This window comes from Nyctereutes procyonoides, unplaced genomic scaffold (genome assembly GCF_905146905.1).
Source record: "Nyctereutes procyonoides isolate TBG_1078 unplaced genomic scaffold, NYPRO_anot_genome, whole genome shotgun sequence".
Taxonomy (NCBI): domain Eukaryota; kingdom Metazoa; phylum Chordata; class Mammalia; order Carnivora; family Canidae; genus Nyctereutes; species Nyctereutes procyonoides.
In genome coordinates, this window is record NW_026575051.1 from 37682703 (window position 1) to 37701652 (window position 18950).

The 18950-nt window shown below is 37.1% G+C and overlaps 1 protein-coding gene across 1 annotated transcript in view; it reads right to left on the reverse strand.

The window, feature by feature from the left end:
* IMPG1 (interphotoreceptor matrix proteoglycan 1) overlaps positions 1-18950 on the reverse strand; it is a 129692-nt gene that overhangs the window by 56116 nt on the left and 54626 nt on the right. Inside the window, exons 11-12 of the mRNA XM_055329616.1 lie at positions 18411-18503; positions 16882-16960 (exon numbers count right to left, since the gene is read on the reverse strand). Coding sequence (XP_055185591.1) covers positions 16882-16960; positions 18411-18503 — 172 coding nt within the window. The remainder of the gene's footprint in view (positions 1-16881; positions 16961-18410; positions 18504-18950) is intronic.

An 18950-nucleotide genomic window follows, 5' to 3' on the forward strand; every position in this document is an offset into this window, starting at 1 on the left:
TTAGAGAAACAGTTTCATCTTCTGAAAAATTAAAAACTAAATCTGGGCGCCTGCATGGCTCAGTTGATTGAGTGTCTGGCTTCAGCTCAGCTCATGATCTTGGGGTCCTGGGATGGAGCCATGTGTTGGGCTCCCTGCTCAATGGGAAATCAGCTTCTCCCTCTCCCTCTGTTCTCCTCCTTTCTCTCTCTCTCTCTCTCTCTCTCTCTCTCTCTCTCTCTCTCCAATAAATAAAGAAAGTCTTAAAAAAAAAACCTTAAAATCTAAAAGAAACTATTCATGGGAGTTTCTATGTTCTCCATTCCCTTTATAAATGTTGTTCCTATTTCTACTTAGGATTGCCAAGATGCTTCTTTGATTAAAGTGCTGATCATATTATAAACCTATGATTCTCCACAATAGGACCCAAGCTGACATTCCTTCCCCGTAGTCTCTAAAGTGACCTAGTCTGCTCCTGGTTACTCTCTGGCCTCAAATCATTTGCATGACCTGTGCTTCATAGTCTCTGTAAAAGTGGATAAAAGAGGGACAGAATCACTTGCGTTCCTTCTCTAATTCTATAACCTCGTGTGAGTCAAGATAAGGGGATCCTGAGACAGAGATCCTTATAGCTATGAATGCATCGTATCCTAGTAAGCTGGAAAGTGATAAATGGTGGGAATGGATGACTATGGAATTGATTAGATGCCACTTTGTCCATCTAGACTTGTCACCCTGTATCTCTCTTATCATGGCTTTCTTCTGGACAACTTTCTCTCTAGTCTCATTCCATTATTGGGTGTGTATTTCTTGTTCCTTCTTCTACCATGGGTTCCTTCCAATTCCACAGATATTAACTATCTATTATCACTAATGACATATATCTTTTATGTTGTGATTAAGGCCATTCCATAAGGTGGCCCTGTTTTTTCTTTGTACCAGATGAATGGTCTGATTATGACCTGATTCTTCTTGTTCTAGCTCTGGCTTTGGATTTTTTTCCTGATGATCTAATGGATAAAGCACTCTCTGTTTTTTTTTTTTTAACCTACTATGGAGAGCTTAAGACATACTGCAATGGTTAATTTTATGTGTCAAGTTGGCTAGGCATGGTATCCAAATATTTGGTCAAACATTATTCTAGATGTTTCTGTGAAGGTATTTTTTTAGATGAAATTAACATTTCAAAATCTCTGTAAAGCAGATTTTCCTCTATATTTTGTATGGGCTTCATCTAACCAGTTGAAAGCCTTAATAAAGAAGCCCAAAAAACAAAGAAAAAAATCTTGTCCTTCCCAGAGGAAATGGAAACTCTGTGAGCAGACTTTTTCCTTGAGTCTCTAGCTTGCCCATCTATTTTGCAGACTTAGACTTGCCAGCCTCCACAATTCATAAGTCAATTCCTTGAAATAAATCTCAGTCTCTGACTCCTTTCTCTCTCTCTCTCTCTCACCCCCTCTCTTCACATACACACACATCTTATTGGTTCTGTTTCTCTGGAGAACCCTAATATATGTACTGAACATTTAATTTACCTTATGTAAAATTCAATTTACCTCTATGTAAAATTCTAATCACTTAAGTGGGCCTTCCTAATATATATTAGAAAACTCCTATTGTCTGACTTGTACTGATTTTTCAAAGAGAGAAAGAGAAGGAGGGAAGGAGGGAGGAGAAAGATGGACAAAGAGAGAATACATTGTTCTTGTGTTCTGTTAAGCTTCAAACTTCTAGGGTAGGAAGAAATTTGGTATCTTGTGTACGACATGGATGATCATAGAGGTGTTCAACCCAATGATTATCCAGACACTTCAACCCATCCTTCTCCATCCATTATTATCTAAAATAGTCTCTGGTTTAGAAAAACTGAGAGGTTTTCCCCTAAGGTCAGGAACATGACAGGGATATCTATACTCGCTACTGCTATTCAACATAGTACTGGAAGTCTTAGCCTCAGCAATCAGACAACAAAAAGAAATAAAAGGCATCCAAATCAGCAAAGAAGTCAAACTCTCGCTCTTTGCAGATGACTACTCTATGTAGAAAACCCAAAAGACTCTACCCAAAAATTATTGGAACTGATACAGGAATTCAGCAAAGTCACAGGATATAAAATCAATGCACTGAAATCAGTTGTATTTCTATACATTAACAATGAGAAGAAAGAGAAATCAAGGAATCTATCCCTTGCAATTGCACTAAAAACCATCACAGACCTGGGATAAACCTAACCAAACAGGTAAAGGATCTTTACTCTGAAACTACAGAACACTTATAAAAGAAATTGAGGAAGACACAAAGAAATGGAAAAACACTCCATGCTCATGGATTGGAAGAATAAATATTGTTAAAATGTCTATGTTACCCAAAGCAATCTACATATTCAATGCAAACCTTATCAAAAAACCATCAGCATTTTCACAGAGCTGGAACAAACTGTCTTAAAATTTGTATGGGACCAGAAAAGACCCCAAATAGTCAAAGGGATGTTGCAAAAGGAAACCAAAGCTGGAGGCATCACAATTCCAGACTTCAAGCTCTATTGCAAAGCTGTAATCATCAAGACAGTAAGGTACTGGCCCAAAAACAGACACAAATATCATTGGAAGAGAATAGAGAACCCATAAATGGACCCTTAACTCTATGGTCAACTAATCATTGACAAATCAAGAAAGAATATCCAATGGAAAAAAGATAGTCTCTTCACAAATGGTGTTGGGAAAGTTGGATAGCTACATGCAGAAGATTGAAACTGGATCACTTTCTTACACCATACACAAAAATAAATCCAAAATGGATGAAAAACCTAAATGTGAGACAGGAATCCATCAAAATCCCAGAGGAGAACACAGGTAGCAACCTCTTTGACCTTGGCTGTAGCAACTTCTTCCTAGATATGTCTTCAAAGGCAAGGGGGACAAAAAGAAAAAAATGAACTATTGGGACTTCATCAAGATAAAAAGCTTTTGCAAAATAAAAAGCAAAGGAAACAGTCAACAAAACAAAAAGGTAACCTACAGAATGGGAGAAAATATTTGCAAATATCTTATCAGATAAAAGATTAGTATCCAAAATCTATTAAGAATTTATCAAACTCAACACCCAGAAAACAAAGAATTCTGTCAAAAAATGGGCAGAAGACCTGAACAGACATTTCTCCAAAGAAGGTATATAAATGACCAACAGACACATGAAAAAATTCTCAACATCACTCAGCATCAGGGAAATCCAGATCAAAACCACAATGAGATAATATCTCACGCTAGTCAGAATGGCTAAAATTAAGAACTCAGGAAACCAATAGATGTTGGTGAGGATGTGGAGAAAGGGAAACCGCTTATGCTCTTGGTAGGAATGCAAACTGGTGCAGTCACTCTTGAAGACAGTATGGAGGTTCCTCAAAAAGTTAAAAATAGAGCTATTCTATGACTCAGCAATCGCATTATTAGGCATTTATCCAAAGGATGCAAACATAGGGATTTGAAGGCACCTGCACCCCAATGTTCATAGCAGCAATGTCCACAATAGACCAACTATAGAAAGAGCCCAGATGTCCATCAACAGATGAATGGATAAGGAAGATGTGATATTTATATACAATGGAATATTACTCAGCCATCACAAAGAATGAAATATTGGGGTGCCTAGGTGCTCAGATAGTTAAATGTCTGCCTTTGGCTCAGATCATGATCTCAGGGTCCTGGGATCGAGCCTGGCATCAGGTTTTCTGTTCAGCAGGGAGTCTAGTCTGCTTCTCCCTCTCCTTCTGCCCCTTTACCTCTTCCTCCCACTCATGTGCACTCTCTCTCTCTCAAATACATAAATAAAATAAGAATCTTTAAAAAAAGAATGAAATCTTGCCATTTGCAATGACATGGATGGAACTAGAGGGTATTATAAGTCAGTCAGAGAAAGACAAATACCATATGATTTCACTCATATGTGGAATTTAAGAAACAAAACAGATAAACACAGGGGAAGGGAAGGAAAAGTAAGATGAAAACAGAGTGGGCGACAAACCATAAGAGACTCTTAACTATAGGAAACAAACAGGTTTGCTGGAGGGGAAGTGTCCAGGGAGATGGGGTAACGAGGTGATGGACATTGAGTGTACATGATGTAATGAGCTCTGAGTGTTATATGCAAACTGATAAATCACTAAATTCTACTTCTTTAATAATACACCATATGTTAATTAAATTGAATATAATTTAAAGAAAAAGTAGTCCTGGTTTGTATTATTTTATATTTAAACTTTATTTCATTTTTTAAAATAAAATCTTTTATATCTCTTGTTTCGTCCCCTCTTCCTCTGTTTCTATCCTCATCCTTGGGCCCCAACATTTACATCAGATATGGGACAAAATCCCTCACTCTCCTATTTTCATCCACCAAGCTATGGCCAGGCTAACTTTCCTAAGCCTCATTTTCATCATTTCCTTTTATTTCCTGAAAACTGAAAGGAAACTTTTTTTCTGACTTTTAAAGCCCTGCTTATATATATATATCCTTTATCTACTTATTTCTCTGTATTCTCTGAATCATACTCCAGCCTTTGCATTTTTTTCTCAAGAAACTTGTTCTACCTGGAGGGTCCTCTTCCTTTTCTTTGGCAAAGTCCTACACTCCCTTTGGGGCCACTTAGATCTCCACGCGTAGGAGATGCCCCTGCTTCTCACTGGTTTTCTTTTCCTATGACCTAAGACAGTTATACATATATGCTTAGTCTAGAAAAAATTTTTAAGTACTCTTTCTATTTTATACATAAAATCTTACATTGTTCCTATTTCATATGTGTAGTTCTTGAATAAAGAAAATAGAAAGTGTACTGTAGTCTAGTGTGTACTTAATTTTCTTTTTTAAGAGCTGTTCTCTCTGCTTGTTGAACAACTATGGTGAAGTTCTGATATTGCTGTAAATAACAGTTTCCCAATATGAAATTTTAGCTTATCCCTAACTCTAGGCCTTGGAAGCATTGTAGAAAGTTGCATTCTTATCCTAAAGATCAGGTTGCATTATTGATGGCAATGTATTACTTCCAATATTTTCCCCATGCAATATTACTTTAATCTCTTTCTTCCTTTTGTCTTACCTTTCTTTCTGAAAACTTTCTCTATTGTCTACATGTAATAATGGGTGATAGGCTTTTAAGATTCTTTTTAAGATTTATTTGAGAGAGAGAGAGAGAAAGAGAGAGAGAGAGAGAGAGAGAGAGAGAGAGAGAGAGAGAGCAGAGGGAGGAGAGAAAGAGTCCCAAGCAGACTCTCCACTGAGAGTGGAGCCCAGTGTGGGACTTGATCTTAGGACCCTGAGATCATGACCTGACTGAAATCAAGAGTCAGATGCTTGACCACAGAGCCACCCAGGCATCCTTAAGTTAAGGTTTCTGTTAAAGTTGTTATAATGGATGAATTTTGATATTCATTTAAGGGCTTATTCACGCAGAGACATTCTCCTTGTTGTTAGGGCTATCTTTCACTGAGGTATGATCTACGACTAGAGCTCAACACATTTGTTCTCATTGTTTCTGTGTCACCAAGTTTGAAAGGAAACAGAACAAAGATGGTGTCCAGGTAATCTGTGAGGAGGCTGTTGTGCTTTCTGGGCACACTTCTTACTGAGCCAAGAGCTGCTGGCTGCTGGTTTTCTGGCACTGGTGAGGTGTTGACAGTGTAGCTACGCTGAGTAAAATACATATTTAATATGTGTAGTTCTTGAATAAAGAAAATAGATGGAAAGTGTACTGTAGTCTAGTGTGTACTTAATTTTCCTTTTTAGAGCTGTTCTCTCTGCTTGTTTGGACAACCATGGTGAAGTTCTGATATTGCTGTAAATAACAGTTTCCCAATATGAAATTTTAATTTATCCCTCACTCTAGGCCTTGGAAGCATTGCAGAACATTGCATTCTTTTCCTAAAGATCGGGTTGCATTATTGATGGCAATGTATTACTTCCAATATTTTCCCCATGCAATATTACTTTAATCTCTTTCTTCCTTTTGTTTTACCTTTCTTTCTGAAAACTTTCTCTATTGTCTACATGTAATAATGGGTGATAGGTTTTTAAGGTTTTTTTAAAGATTTATTTCAGAGAGAGAACGAGAGAGAGAGAGAGAGAGAGAGTGAAAGCACAGAGGGAGGAGAGAGAGTCCCAAAATACATATACAACAGTTTTGCTAATAGCCACTCCAAGAAATGAGAAGGGAAGAGAGTGCAGATGCTAAACCAAAAGTGAAAAATATGACAGATACCAAAAACTGAAATTAAAAAACAAACAGGGCAGCCCAGGTGGCTCAGCGGTTTAGTGCTGCCTTCAGCCCAGGGCCTGATCTTGGAGTCCTGGGATCGAGTCCCACGTCAGGCTCCCTGCGTAGAGCCTGCTTCTCCCTCTGCCTGTATCTCTGCCTCTTTCTCTCTGTGTCTCCCATGAATAAATTAATAAAATCTTTTAAAAAATTAAAAAAATAAAAACAAAAACGAGTGGGTTGTTAGAATGGAACCTCAATATTAGGATGTATAGAAGGATCAAGTCCTCATAGGTGCTACTAGCTGTATAGATTTAAAGTACTCTTGGAAATAGTTTCCTAAAGCAGGTCATAAACAGAATTCCTTAATCCCTATGAATCGTTACATTTACTTACTTGCGCAACGCAGTTTCTTAGATTTCTCGGCCTCTACTTTTCTCTGTAAAATACTGGACTGATCAATCAAAAAGCATTGCAAATAATGGATACTTATCAATCTTCCTCATTATGTAAATCGAAGCTAACAAAAATGGATGGAAGTGATAAAAGTGAGCATGTCAAGGATCTGAGAACCAAAAAGGCTGGCATCTCCAAGGCTGTGCTTACTTGTCAGATGACCATAAAGTGGTAACACGAAGGAAGTATTTGGACGTCTAAGAGGCAAGGCCAAAGCCAGTTCACTAGCCTATTACAGGCCTGTAGTCACGTATATTACTACTTCCCACTGACAAGCCTATAACAGACATTCCTCATTAATCAGATCAGGCTTTCTTGCTGAATCTATTCATGGCTTCAGAATTCTTCATAATGATTTTTACCTCTTAAATACCACTCAGTCAATTCACTTTTGTTCATTTCCCCTTCTATCTCTCAAGTCCAAGCTATCAACATTTCTAGCCCAGATTGTTGTTAAGACTCTTCTAATTGATTGCTTGCATTTTTTTCACCTCCAGCCAATTTTCTACAATGCAGTAAAATCTATTTAAATTCAAATTTGATGTGTCATTCCTTTGCTTAAAACCCTTTAATGATTATTAACAGGGCTTATAAAAGTTTCTAGAACTTCGCTGTTTTCTCTTTCTGACTCCTTGTGCTGTAGCTACATTTTTTTCACTTTCCTCCAATATGCCATGCTACTTCCAGCTTCCCCTACCCACCTCTGCCCAAAACATTCTTCACTGTCCCTGCCCAATTTTTGTTTTTGTCTTCTTGTCGTTCAGATCTCAGTTTAAATATTATTTCCTTAGGAAAATCAATTGGCTATATAGAATGGATAATAAAGAATATATATATTATATATTGTGCACTACATATCCTTTGTATCAGCCAAATTTTATAATAAACTTTTGTACACATATTATCACACTTTTTTGTTTTTTGTTTTAGATTGGTTATTAAACATTCACCAGCACACCACAGTTGAGCTCCAGTGGTCATGAAGCTAATTGGCTGTATTGGTTTCCTTCCCTTTCCTGTTTTGGTTCCCTATTCCTTTATTAGGTTTCCTGGGATCATCTCTAAAACACCTCCTTATAATCAAATCCTTATCTCAGGATCTTTTTTTGTGGAAGACTCAAACCATGACAGCCACAGAGTGTATGCTTTAGCTACTATTTTATCCCCTGTAACTAATGAGCACAAGATAAACATTTGTTGAATGAATAAAATAAGCACAGCATCCCAGGGAGCCACTACTAACTAAGTGAACTTGTTGAAATCTTTTTTTACTCTGTGGTATACTAGCACTTGAAGGATTTGCTTGGCTCTGTGTCTTACAGGGGCACTGCAATTCACCTGTGATGGACCGGTCTCTCATCTAAAGATGTGCAGGGAACCTTTATGGAGCTCTTGGGGAAAACACACACACACACACACACACACACACACACACACACAAAAACCAATGTGTACTAGTGTCAACTGAGATAAAACCAGAGAGTAGACTTAAGTGATATGGAGGAAAAAGAGAGTTCCCCTGAGGGAGGAAGAACGAAGAAGCAATGGCGGCACTAAGGTGAGATGAAGTTGCCAAGAGTCACTGCAAATTGCTTGGTATCTAGCATCCTCTGAATACATACGTGTATTCAAGGGAAAGACTTTGAGGGCGGGAGGAAGGAAAAGACGCAATTTCTAATGGCAACTGCCTCTACCTGCTCCTGCTCTTGAAGGATTGGGAGAATTTATCTTAGAAATATGGTCTCAGTTCAGTAAAATGTTAGATTAAACAGACCACTATTTTGCATAAAAAATAGGATCATAACTTGGGGAGGGAATTGGGAAAAGCCCAGAAAAAGAATGATCACTCAAGGGAGTTTTGAGAGAATAGGGCTGACCATGGTGCAGCAGGGAAGTAGAGTAATATCAGTTCCATAAGGGTCAGAGAGTGAGAAAACAAATTTTCTTGGGAATTGCTGAAATTTGGGGCAGGGCGCCGAACTTCCCGTACTATCTCACTTGACATCTGGGTAAAATCTAGAATTACTAAATTAGAGAGTTGGAAGGACTTCAATTCACTTTTAATCTTTCTCAGGGCATTGTGAAGATTGTATCTACGGACCAAGTGTAATTGCAAGCCTTAGGCAAATGGCCATTCCTTCCTTCCTTCAGATGATATTTTCCTCATAGATCTCTGAACAATTTTTATCAGCAACAAAGTCCAAACTTACTATTTGATCCTCAATTTGGAAATACAAAGAAGGAAAGGAAAAATGTTGACCACGGTAGTTTAAAGTTCAGCTGAGTTTTTCTTAGAAATCTTTCCAAGTCTAACTATTGTCCTTTCATCCTAAAGTGGGGCAACTTAAAGAACATCTTTGCCAGGCCTTCACGGTTAAGAGTTAGGATATGAAAAGTTTTTGGCTAGGAGAAGTGGCTGATTGCGTATTTCCTTCACTTCATGCCTGCACATTAATCAGTGTGGTAGTTGATATATCATATATAGTGGAGCTGACTAAAGTTGTTCAGCACTCTTACCTGGATAAAGGTATTTACCAGTGAGGAGTAGCACTTTATATCACCTTACATGTGAGACTGTCTTTAGCTGTGTTAGGAGTGACACAAGGTAGGGTGTAGCTTCTAGGCGTTTTTAGTCTGAGACTCATTAAAGTTGACAATAATAACAAATAATTACGAAACCCCAATCATGTGACAAACATTGTGTTCAGTGCCGGAGGTTTTTTTTTTTCCTTTTTAAGCACGTTCTTCATTTTAGAAATTCAGTCTTGAAGGGATACCAGACATGCATATTAATAATTTCGGTACTGAGTGGTAAATGTTTGATGGCAGTATAAATACTTTTTTGTTATGGAGTCAGGAAACAGATGGTAATTATGAATCTTTTCAGGGAGCTCTGAGGAGGTGGCATGTTAGCTGGAACGTAAGGCATGAGTAGGAGGTCATCAGGCTAAAAGAATGGAGGGATATTACAGGGATTGATAGGCATGAGAGAAAATAATTTGTGTAAAGTCACAGAAGCATGAATATGGATGGCATATTTTGGCAGTGGTGAGTGGTATGACCAGAATAGACAGCAGACTACTGTTTCTGGATCATTAAATTGGCTCTCTCTGAGCTTCTTAGCAGGTAGAGCAAAAAGGGAAATAATCAAATTATTCCTATCAAGTTTGACTTTCATGGAGGTATTACAATACAAATTCATTCCTTACTCCTTCAATTACTCAACATATATTAATTGCTTGCCTAGTATGTGCCAAGCATCTGGCTGGACACTGACAATATTGCAAAAAACGGAGACAGACTGAATCCTTAACCTTGTAGAACATTAACAGCCGTGTTCTCTATTGAGTTCATTCAGTTTAGCTCATCTCACTGATTCCTTTCAGTGGAGTCAAATGCTGAGGTGAGACTAAGAAAATTTGGAAATGTGTGGTAATTTTAATGTATTACCTAGATGGAACATGATGGCTAATGCTATGTGTCAACTTGATTGGGCCATGGGGTGCCCAGATATTTGGTTAAATATTATTCTGTGTGAGTCTGTGGGGGAATTTCTTCATGCAATTAACATTTGAAGAGTATATGGAGATTGTCCTCCCTAATATGGGCCTCATCTAACAGTTGGAAGCTTGAATAGAACAAAAGGCTAAGTAAGGGAGAATTCTCTCTCTGCTTGACTGTGTTTGAGCTGGGGCATTGGTTTTCTTGCCTTTGGACTTAGACTGGAATTTTTACACCATTGGCTCTCCTGGGTCTCCAGCTAGCTAAAGGTACATCTTGGGACTTCTCAGCCTCCATAACAACACGAGCTAATTCCTAATATTAAATCAGATATACAGAGGGGTGCCTGGGTAGCCCAGTCAGTTAAGTATCTAATTCTTGATTTCTGCTCAGGTGGTGATCTCAGGGTTGTGGGATCGAACTCTGCATCAGGCTCTGGGCTGGGGTGTGGAGCTTGCTTGGGAATCTCTCTCCCTCTCCTTCTACTCCTCTTCCTCCATCTCTCTTGCTCTCCCACTCTCTCCCTCCCTCTCTAAAAAAAATCAGAAATAGATACAAATATCCTTTTGGTTATGTTTCTCTGGAGAACCCTGACTAATACAGGGGAATAAATGACAAAACAACATCCAATAGCAGAATAGCTTTGCCTGAAGTTTGCTTTTTCACCATTTAAAATATTGCAATTCATCAAGAGATCTGGCTTACAATTTAAATGGAATGTCCAGTAAATGAAAATGTTTGTAATTTGGGAGGAGAACACTAAAGAGCTTTTCTTTTGATAGATCAGATGATCATTCTAATGAGTGAAAATAAAAATACATTGCTGCTTACACACACCTAAAACAAATCAAACCAAACCAAACTACAAAAAAATTAATAAAATTTTGAACAGGTCAGATGCATGTTATGAGGAAGACAGGATGTTGAGCTTTTCCTATACTTTATGACTCATTTTATGAAATAAGAGTGATCTTAATAGTTAATTGACTCTGTAAGAAAGAGTGGCTTAGGATCAACTACCTCTCCAAGATGTTAATAATAGAAGATTTTAGAATTTTATACAAGATACCAATTCATTTAGCGTTCTAGAGGCATATTTTGCAAGTACTTTATCTCAAGGGATTAACTACCAAGTCAAACTGCTTAAACTGAGAGATTTCTATGAGTGCTTTATTGAGATTTTAATGGCTTGGTGGGTGTTTGGTGACACTAACCTTAACAATTTTCCAGGCTATATTTATCTCAGTAATACCATGGTGTAGGAACCTTGGAATCCTGGCTGTCATTTTACCCGTGCATGGGAGAGACCCAGAACTGTCTTATGAGGGAGGGAAGCTTTGGTCTTGTCTAGAATGCTTATGTTCTGCACTCACCGCACCCCCCTCCATTTCCATGTATATAAGTGGAATGCCTTTTTATTAGGATACTTCTTAGTTAGGAACCCTTCTTCATTTTTCATTAAGACATGACATTTCTCTCCCCAGCTAGGCTGTTTATGAAAGCATATGAGTCTGTCTTTAATTGGCAACATAGAATATTTGCACTCTAGGCCCATGTCAGCAAATGCAGTGCTTCTTGATCAATACTAATCAAAAGCTGAGTTATGAGATATAATTTTTATTTATGGAACATTGACTAAAAGTTATGCAGCACATTCATCCCTTTAGATACTCTAAAATCAATCCTTGAATTAAGGCAGACTGTCAGAACCTAGCCCCTCACAAAAATGCTGTAATGAACTGGGCTTTGCCATTCATTATGTCTCACCAGTGAAGGAAGTGCTAAGAAATTCAGAGGTAAATTCATGAGCCACCCAAAGCAAATTTAAAGAACTTTTGTATACAATTCCCCTACAATTTTGTAGGGGAGTTTTGTATACAATTTCCCCTACAGAGTCATCTGATTTTAAAAAAATTATTGAGGTACAACATAACATAAAGTTTTAAGTGAATGATTCAGTAATTGTGAATTAGTAAATTCATAGTGTTGTACAAACACCACCTCTACCTAGTTCCAAAATTGTTTTATTATTCCAGGAGTCATCTGACTTTTTTTTTTTTTTTTGCTTTGTCTTTTCTTCCATTTTTTTTTCAATTCTTTAAAATAAAATCTTATTGTATTTCCTATATGTCTGTAAATCATCATAAATCTTTTTTTGAATGAGGTAGGATTTTAACAAGCAAATTGTAGGGATCCCTGGGTGGCGCAGCGGTTTGGCGCCTGCCTTTGGCCCAGGGCGCTGATCCTGGAGACCCGGGATCGAATCCCACATCAGGCTCCCGGTGCATGGAGCCTGCTCCTCCCTCTGCCTGTGTCTCTGCCTCTCTCTCTCTCTGTGACTATCATAAAAAAAAAAATTAAAAGAAAAAGCAAGCAAATTGTAAAAAAATCTAACAATAATCCCTAGTGCAGGAGACTGAAGAGGAAGAGTCAGGAAATATGAGGAAAATCAAGAAGTCATTTTGTGGAAGCCAAATGAAGAAGGAGTTTCAAGAAGGGAGTGATCGACAGGAGCCCTTGCCAGAAAGATCAAGTAAAATAAAGATGGAAATGAGGTTGATAAATTGATTAATTAGGAAGCCATTTGTGATTTTTGTGGAATCGCGTCCTTATAATGTACAGTTAGAGGTGAAAGCTTTGTAAAACTTAAAAAAAATTACAGTGTAGCAAAATGGAGATTAAAGAAGCTGCGGTAAAAGGCAAAGCAAGTTTGAGGGAATATTTTTTTTAATGAGGGAATATTTTTTTTAATAATGGGTAGTTATGCCAAACATAATTTAGTGTGTGGAAGACACTTGACAGATGGTCCTGGTTTTGCAACCAGCTATGGTGTGACCTTGGAACAAGACACTTCACATTTCTAACCTTGATTTTTCTTAACCATGAAGCACAGTAGCTTAACTAGATTATGTCTAAGATTCCTTCCAGCTTTAGTCTTCTAAAGTATAATCTTGAGTGGAAGGAATGTATAAATATAATGAGAATAGTAAAGAAATTTTGAAAATACAATAACACAGTCATCATACATGTAGTATCATTTTTATTAATCTACATGAAATGCTGACTTTAATAAGGTTTTATGATATCATAATGAAAGAAAGGAATCCAGCGAGCTTTTACTATCAACCATTTTATTATAAAAGTTTGTTTTGTTTTATACAACTTTAATCTTTTTATTTCTAATTTTTTTGGAAGATTTACTTATTTTAGTAAGAGAATGAGTGCAGGGGGAGGGGTAAAGAGAGAGGGAGAGAAATTCTCAAGCAGACTCCCCACTGAGTGTGGAGTCCAACATGGGACTTGATTTGGGTCCCTGAGATCATAGGCTGAGCCAAAATCAAGAGTCAGACCCTTAGCTCAACTGAACCACCCAGGCACCCCTACAACCAATGTTTAAATAATCTGAAAGTCAAAATAGTGGTTGATGTGGATAGTCGTGGATTATAAATAGCTATAAAGTTTTTGATATTTCTCCTATAAAGAGAAAAAGTCTATGTCCCCTCTTCTTGAATTAAGATGAGCTCTATGTCTGTCTAGCCATTAGAATGTGAGGAAGTATTTCTGAGCTGTTAGGATTGGCAGCTTCCACCCTCCAGCTCTTGCAATACTGACTCTTTAAACCCATGCTGCCATGCTTTAAGGATGCCCACGTAGCCCTGTTAAAGAGACCTATATAGAAAAAAAATGAGCCACCCACCCCTCCACCAGCCAATAGTTGTGGTTGAGTACTAATTTGCCAGCCATGTGAGTGAATCAATTGGAAAAAAAATACTCTAGGTCATACAACATGGGGCAGAGAAGAGCCGTCCTCACTAACCCTTACCCAAATTTCAGACTTCCGGGCAAAATAAATGATTGCTGTTTTAAGCCACAAACTTCAGGGATGGTTTGTAGTACAGAAGTAGATAATTATATCATGCAGTTCACATTTATTCATTGGTAATCATGTAAGCCATATATAATCTTTATAGGTGGTTCTGCTCTCATGTCATATATATATTTGAGAAAAAACTTGTATTCCACAAGATTGAATACTAATTGCACACAGAGTTTATGAGGAAAATAGGACCGAGGTAGAACATTCAAAACCCATAGAATTTTGTAAAGAGAAACCTAACTAAAATAGTAACAATTCTATTAAAAACATCAACCATAATACTGTAATTACTTTGGCAACAGCTCTAGAAATGTTTTTCTAGAGCAAAATTAAAAGTAAATTAATTTTAATTTTAATTTTTAATCTTAATTTTAATTTTTAAATTTAATTTTAATTTTGCTTTTCAAAAGCAAAATTAAACTACTGGCACTATACCAAAATGAAAAGCTTTTGCTCAATGAAGGAAACCATCAATAAAACAAAAGGGAAGGGCACAGAGGGTGTCCTCCATTTTAAACTTCCTTTTTAAGCCATCAATAAAACAAAAAAGCAACCTACTGAGTGAAAGAAGATATTTGCAAACAATGTATTCAGTAGGGGATCAGTATCCAACATATATAAAGAATTTATACAACTCAACAACAAATAATCCAATTTAAAAAATTGGCAGAGATGTGAATAGGTGTTTTTCCAAAGAAGACATATAGGTAGCCAACAGACATATTGTTGGCTCAATATCATTAATCATGAGGGAAATGTAAATTAAAACCACCATGAGATAGATACTTTAGCCATTCTACCTGTCAGAATGGATAGCTAAAATAAAAAACATAAGAAATAACAAATGTTGGCAAGGATGTGGAAAAAAGTAATCCTGTGCACTGCTTATGGGAATGCAGGTCAGTGCAGCTACTGTCGAAAACACTAGTTTCCTCAAAAAAGTAAAAACAGAATTATCATATGATCCAGTAATTCCACTACTGTGTATTTACCCAAAGAAAATGAAAACAGTAATTTGAAATGATATATATGCTCTCATGTTTATTGCATTATTTACAATAGCCAAGATATAGAAGCAAGTGTCCATCAAGTGTCCATCAATAGATGAATGGATAAAGAAGATATGGCATAGGGAACCCTGGGTGGCTCAGCAGTTTAGCACCGCCTTCAGCCCAGGGCCTGATCCTGGAGACCTGGGATCAAGTCTCATGTCAGGCTCCCTGCATGGAGCCTGCTTTTCCCTCTGCCTTTCTCTCTCTCTCTCTTTTCCCTCTGCCTCTCTCTCTCTCTGTATCTCTCATGAATAAATAAATAAAACCTTAAAAGAAAGAAGATATATGTGTGTATCTGGTGTGTGTATATATATATATATATATATGTATATATATATATATAGTCATATTAATATTAGTCATAAAAAGAATGAAATCCTGCCATTTGCAATAACATAGATGGACCTAGAGTGTATAAGACTAAGTGAAATAAATCAAAGAAAGACAAATACTATATGATTTAACTCTTATGTAGAATCTAAGAAACAACAAATGAATAAGGAAAAAAGACAAACAAAACACCAGATTCTTAAACACAGAAGAAAAACTGTTGGTTACTAGATGGGAGGTACATGGGGGCATGATTTAGAGTACACTTATCTTTTTAAAATATTTTTATTTATTTATTCATGAGAGACACAGTGAGAGAGAGAGAGAGAGGCAGAGACATAGGCCGAGGGAGAAGCAGGTTCCCTGCAAGGAGCCTGATGCGGGGACTCGATCCCAGATCCCAGGATCACACCCTGGGTCAAAGACAGATGCTCAACCGCTGAGCCACCCAGGCATCCCAAGAGTATACTTATCTTGATGAGCACTAAGAAATGTATAGAATTGTTGAATATAAAGCTATATGTTAATTATACTTGAATTAAAAAAAATAAACTTTAAAAAGAATTAAAAAAATTAAAAAGTCAGCTATAACAAATTTCCTCTGTTATTTGCACTTAGAATCACAGTTCATTCTTATCAGCCTTATATCCTAGGGTTCATGTTTCCTTAAAGACATTTTTATGTATAATTTCACCAGAGAGCTGTATAAAGTGGAAAGCATAGGGGTTCATGAAGCCACTAAATTAGCTCCTTCTTGCACTAAAAAAAGACTGCTGCAGAATTTCATTTTTTTTCTTAAAGTCTTCATAAATTGCTAACAATTCCTTTTTAACTGTGATAAAGTTGAACTCTACTGCCTCAGAAACGAACAGTTTTGGAAATTCAACAGTGAACCAAAAGGATTTCAATGTTTACTGACATCCTTATATTTCAATTACACATGAGCTAATTGTCACTAAAGAAACATATGTAGCAAAACAGATGGCATGAATGGTCAGCCTGTACGTGGCAAACAGAATACACATATTGACTGTAAGGACCTAATACTGTGTTGCCATAGTCCCTTGTTGTGGACTTGGGCCTTATGACTTACCTTGCCCTGATGGTCTCTCAGTTTTGAAGGCTTGTAGAGATGACTGTTCTGTGTGGGCAGCAGTTGGTACTGTTTTGGTTTCAGCTTCTTTCACCAGATCCATCAGGAAAGGGATGTCAGTGCTCTCTGTAGGCCTAGGGCCTAGAGCCAAAGGAAGGGCACAGAGGGTGTCCTCCTCTTCAGAAGAGGGTGGTTCAATGGATTGCTCTTCAGTTGGAAATGCGGGTATGAGGAAACCTTCTCCTGAGTTGAGGATGACTTTACCACTAGTCTTTGAGGTAGTGTCATAGATGGATTCCTCAAAGAGGAACACAAAGAGCTAACACAGACTTTGTGATAAAAAACTCACCAGGTATACTGTGTCCTGTTTTGTCCAATGTCTCAAACCTGGATTGACCAAGAGGAAGATCTGGACTCAAAGTAGCATCCTGAAGAATGAATTGAGAAAGACAGATGTTGAGAAGTGACATTTCCCTGTACATCAGAATGGCTACGCTTTGTATTTTTTTCAATTAAATTTAGTCAAATCATTTTGTAGTTGACTTGAATTTACTATGGATTCTGACACAGGTTCTGATATAGAAATTTTTCCTGAAAGGAAAACATGCAGTGATACAGTGGTAAAATATGACCAGTTGACTTCTTGGCTAACTGAGTCTGCCTGGGAGGATTAACTAATAACTGAAATACTTTGAATTGTCTATCATATTTGAATTTACAAATTCATTCATTTAAAGAACGAATAGAGCTTAGTCAGCACTTCCACTTATGAATACCCCAATGACAACTTTTGATATAAATTAAATGGACATAGCTTTAAATGAAATACAAAAATTATTACAAAATTTATTATTTTTAGTTTTGAAGACATTATTCTTATGAAACCATCATAAATAACTATAGGTAAGACCTTAAGACTTAAGAACAAGCTCATAAAGCATGCTTATGTTTATATTTATTTCTAAAAGTCAATATTCTATATTCTGCTTTAAGTATTCTTTTCAGTTCATGAACATGTGTTTGTTTTATCAAAATAGAAAATCCTGACACTAACTGAAACAAAGATCTAACATTGAAGAAAACTTTGAGTTTTACGATATTTGAAATGTAAGTTGTATTATATTTTATTAATACAGAAATTGGAAGGGGGCAACAAAATGCTGCTTGTAAAAAACAGAAAAAATATAATTAGCATTGCAAAGAAGATTTTGTTCTGTTCAGTCTTTAAGCGGATTTTTAAAAGTTTTTTTGATGGAAGATTTTGAGGCTTTGTTCCTATTTGAAGAACAAAAGAACAGCAAACTCACTTACCTTTGTGTTATCAGTAGGAAGTGTAGGCAGCACTGAGTGGAAGTCAGGATCGGAGCCTGGTAATAACCCCCAAAATTCTGCGGGTGAAAAATCACAAGGTTTGAGTATTTCTTTCTTTTTATTTTTTTCTTTTGTGGTTGGGGCACTAAAATAGTCAAGGTTGAAAAGTGTGGTTATAATCAGTTTTTAAGGACTTGTATAGCAAATCATTAAGAAATGAGCATCACATAAAATAATGGTCATTGATGTGAATAATATATTAAAGGACAGATGCAAGGGGTACATCTTATATATTTATGCAATAAGAATAGTCACTAAAGTGGAATTTTAAAGTGCTTAATTTTATTGTATAGATTTGGATCAGGCAGGCAAGTTGATTGGTTAGGCCAGTGGGGATGAAGTTATAATGAAGCTAACAAAAAGAAATAGCTAGAATAAGCACTGGAACCAAGGACCATTTGCAGAATCCTACTTCTACCTTGAAACCTGATTCTCAAAATATCCCAGAAGGTTGAACAGAGACAAACTGGAGTACCAGATGGTCTCTAAGATGAATCTGAAGCTTACCTTCTCTTGCCTAGGAGATTCCCTTGCTTTACATGTGGTCCCAGATGTTGCTTTCCCTTGCTTTACATGTGGTCCAGTGTTGAGTTTGACTATCTAAAATAGAGAAATAGAACTGGCAGAGAATACCAGTTTCATGCCACATCATACTAAAATGGCATTTCTAGTGTCCATCTATCATGCCAAGAATGCTGGGCATAGTAAGTGCTAGGCTCATAGGTCCCTCCAGGTACCACCTCTGAGAATCTTGGGTGTGCCTGATGATCTTGTTGACTTTCTTAGATCCACTCTCCTCTCCTCTCCCTGCTATTCTCTGCTCTGGGAGGTTGACTTATATAGACTATATCAATGCCTTTTTGCCCACTTGGAAAGGCTTAGATCATTAGGCAAACCCTTCATGCCTAGAGGTAGTAATGAGGCCTTCCTGTTTCTGGCACCAGGGAGCTTCTGTATTCTCTTGTGTATTAGGAAAAACTTTATAAACTGTTCCTTTATCAAACTCTACTCATGTTGTCCTAATTTGAATGTGCCATCTCTTTCCTT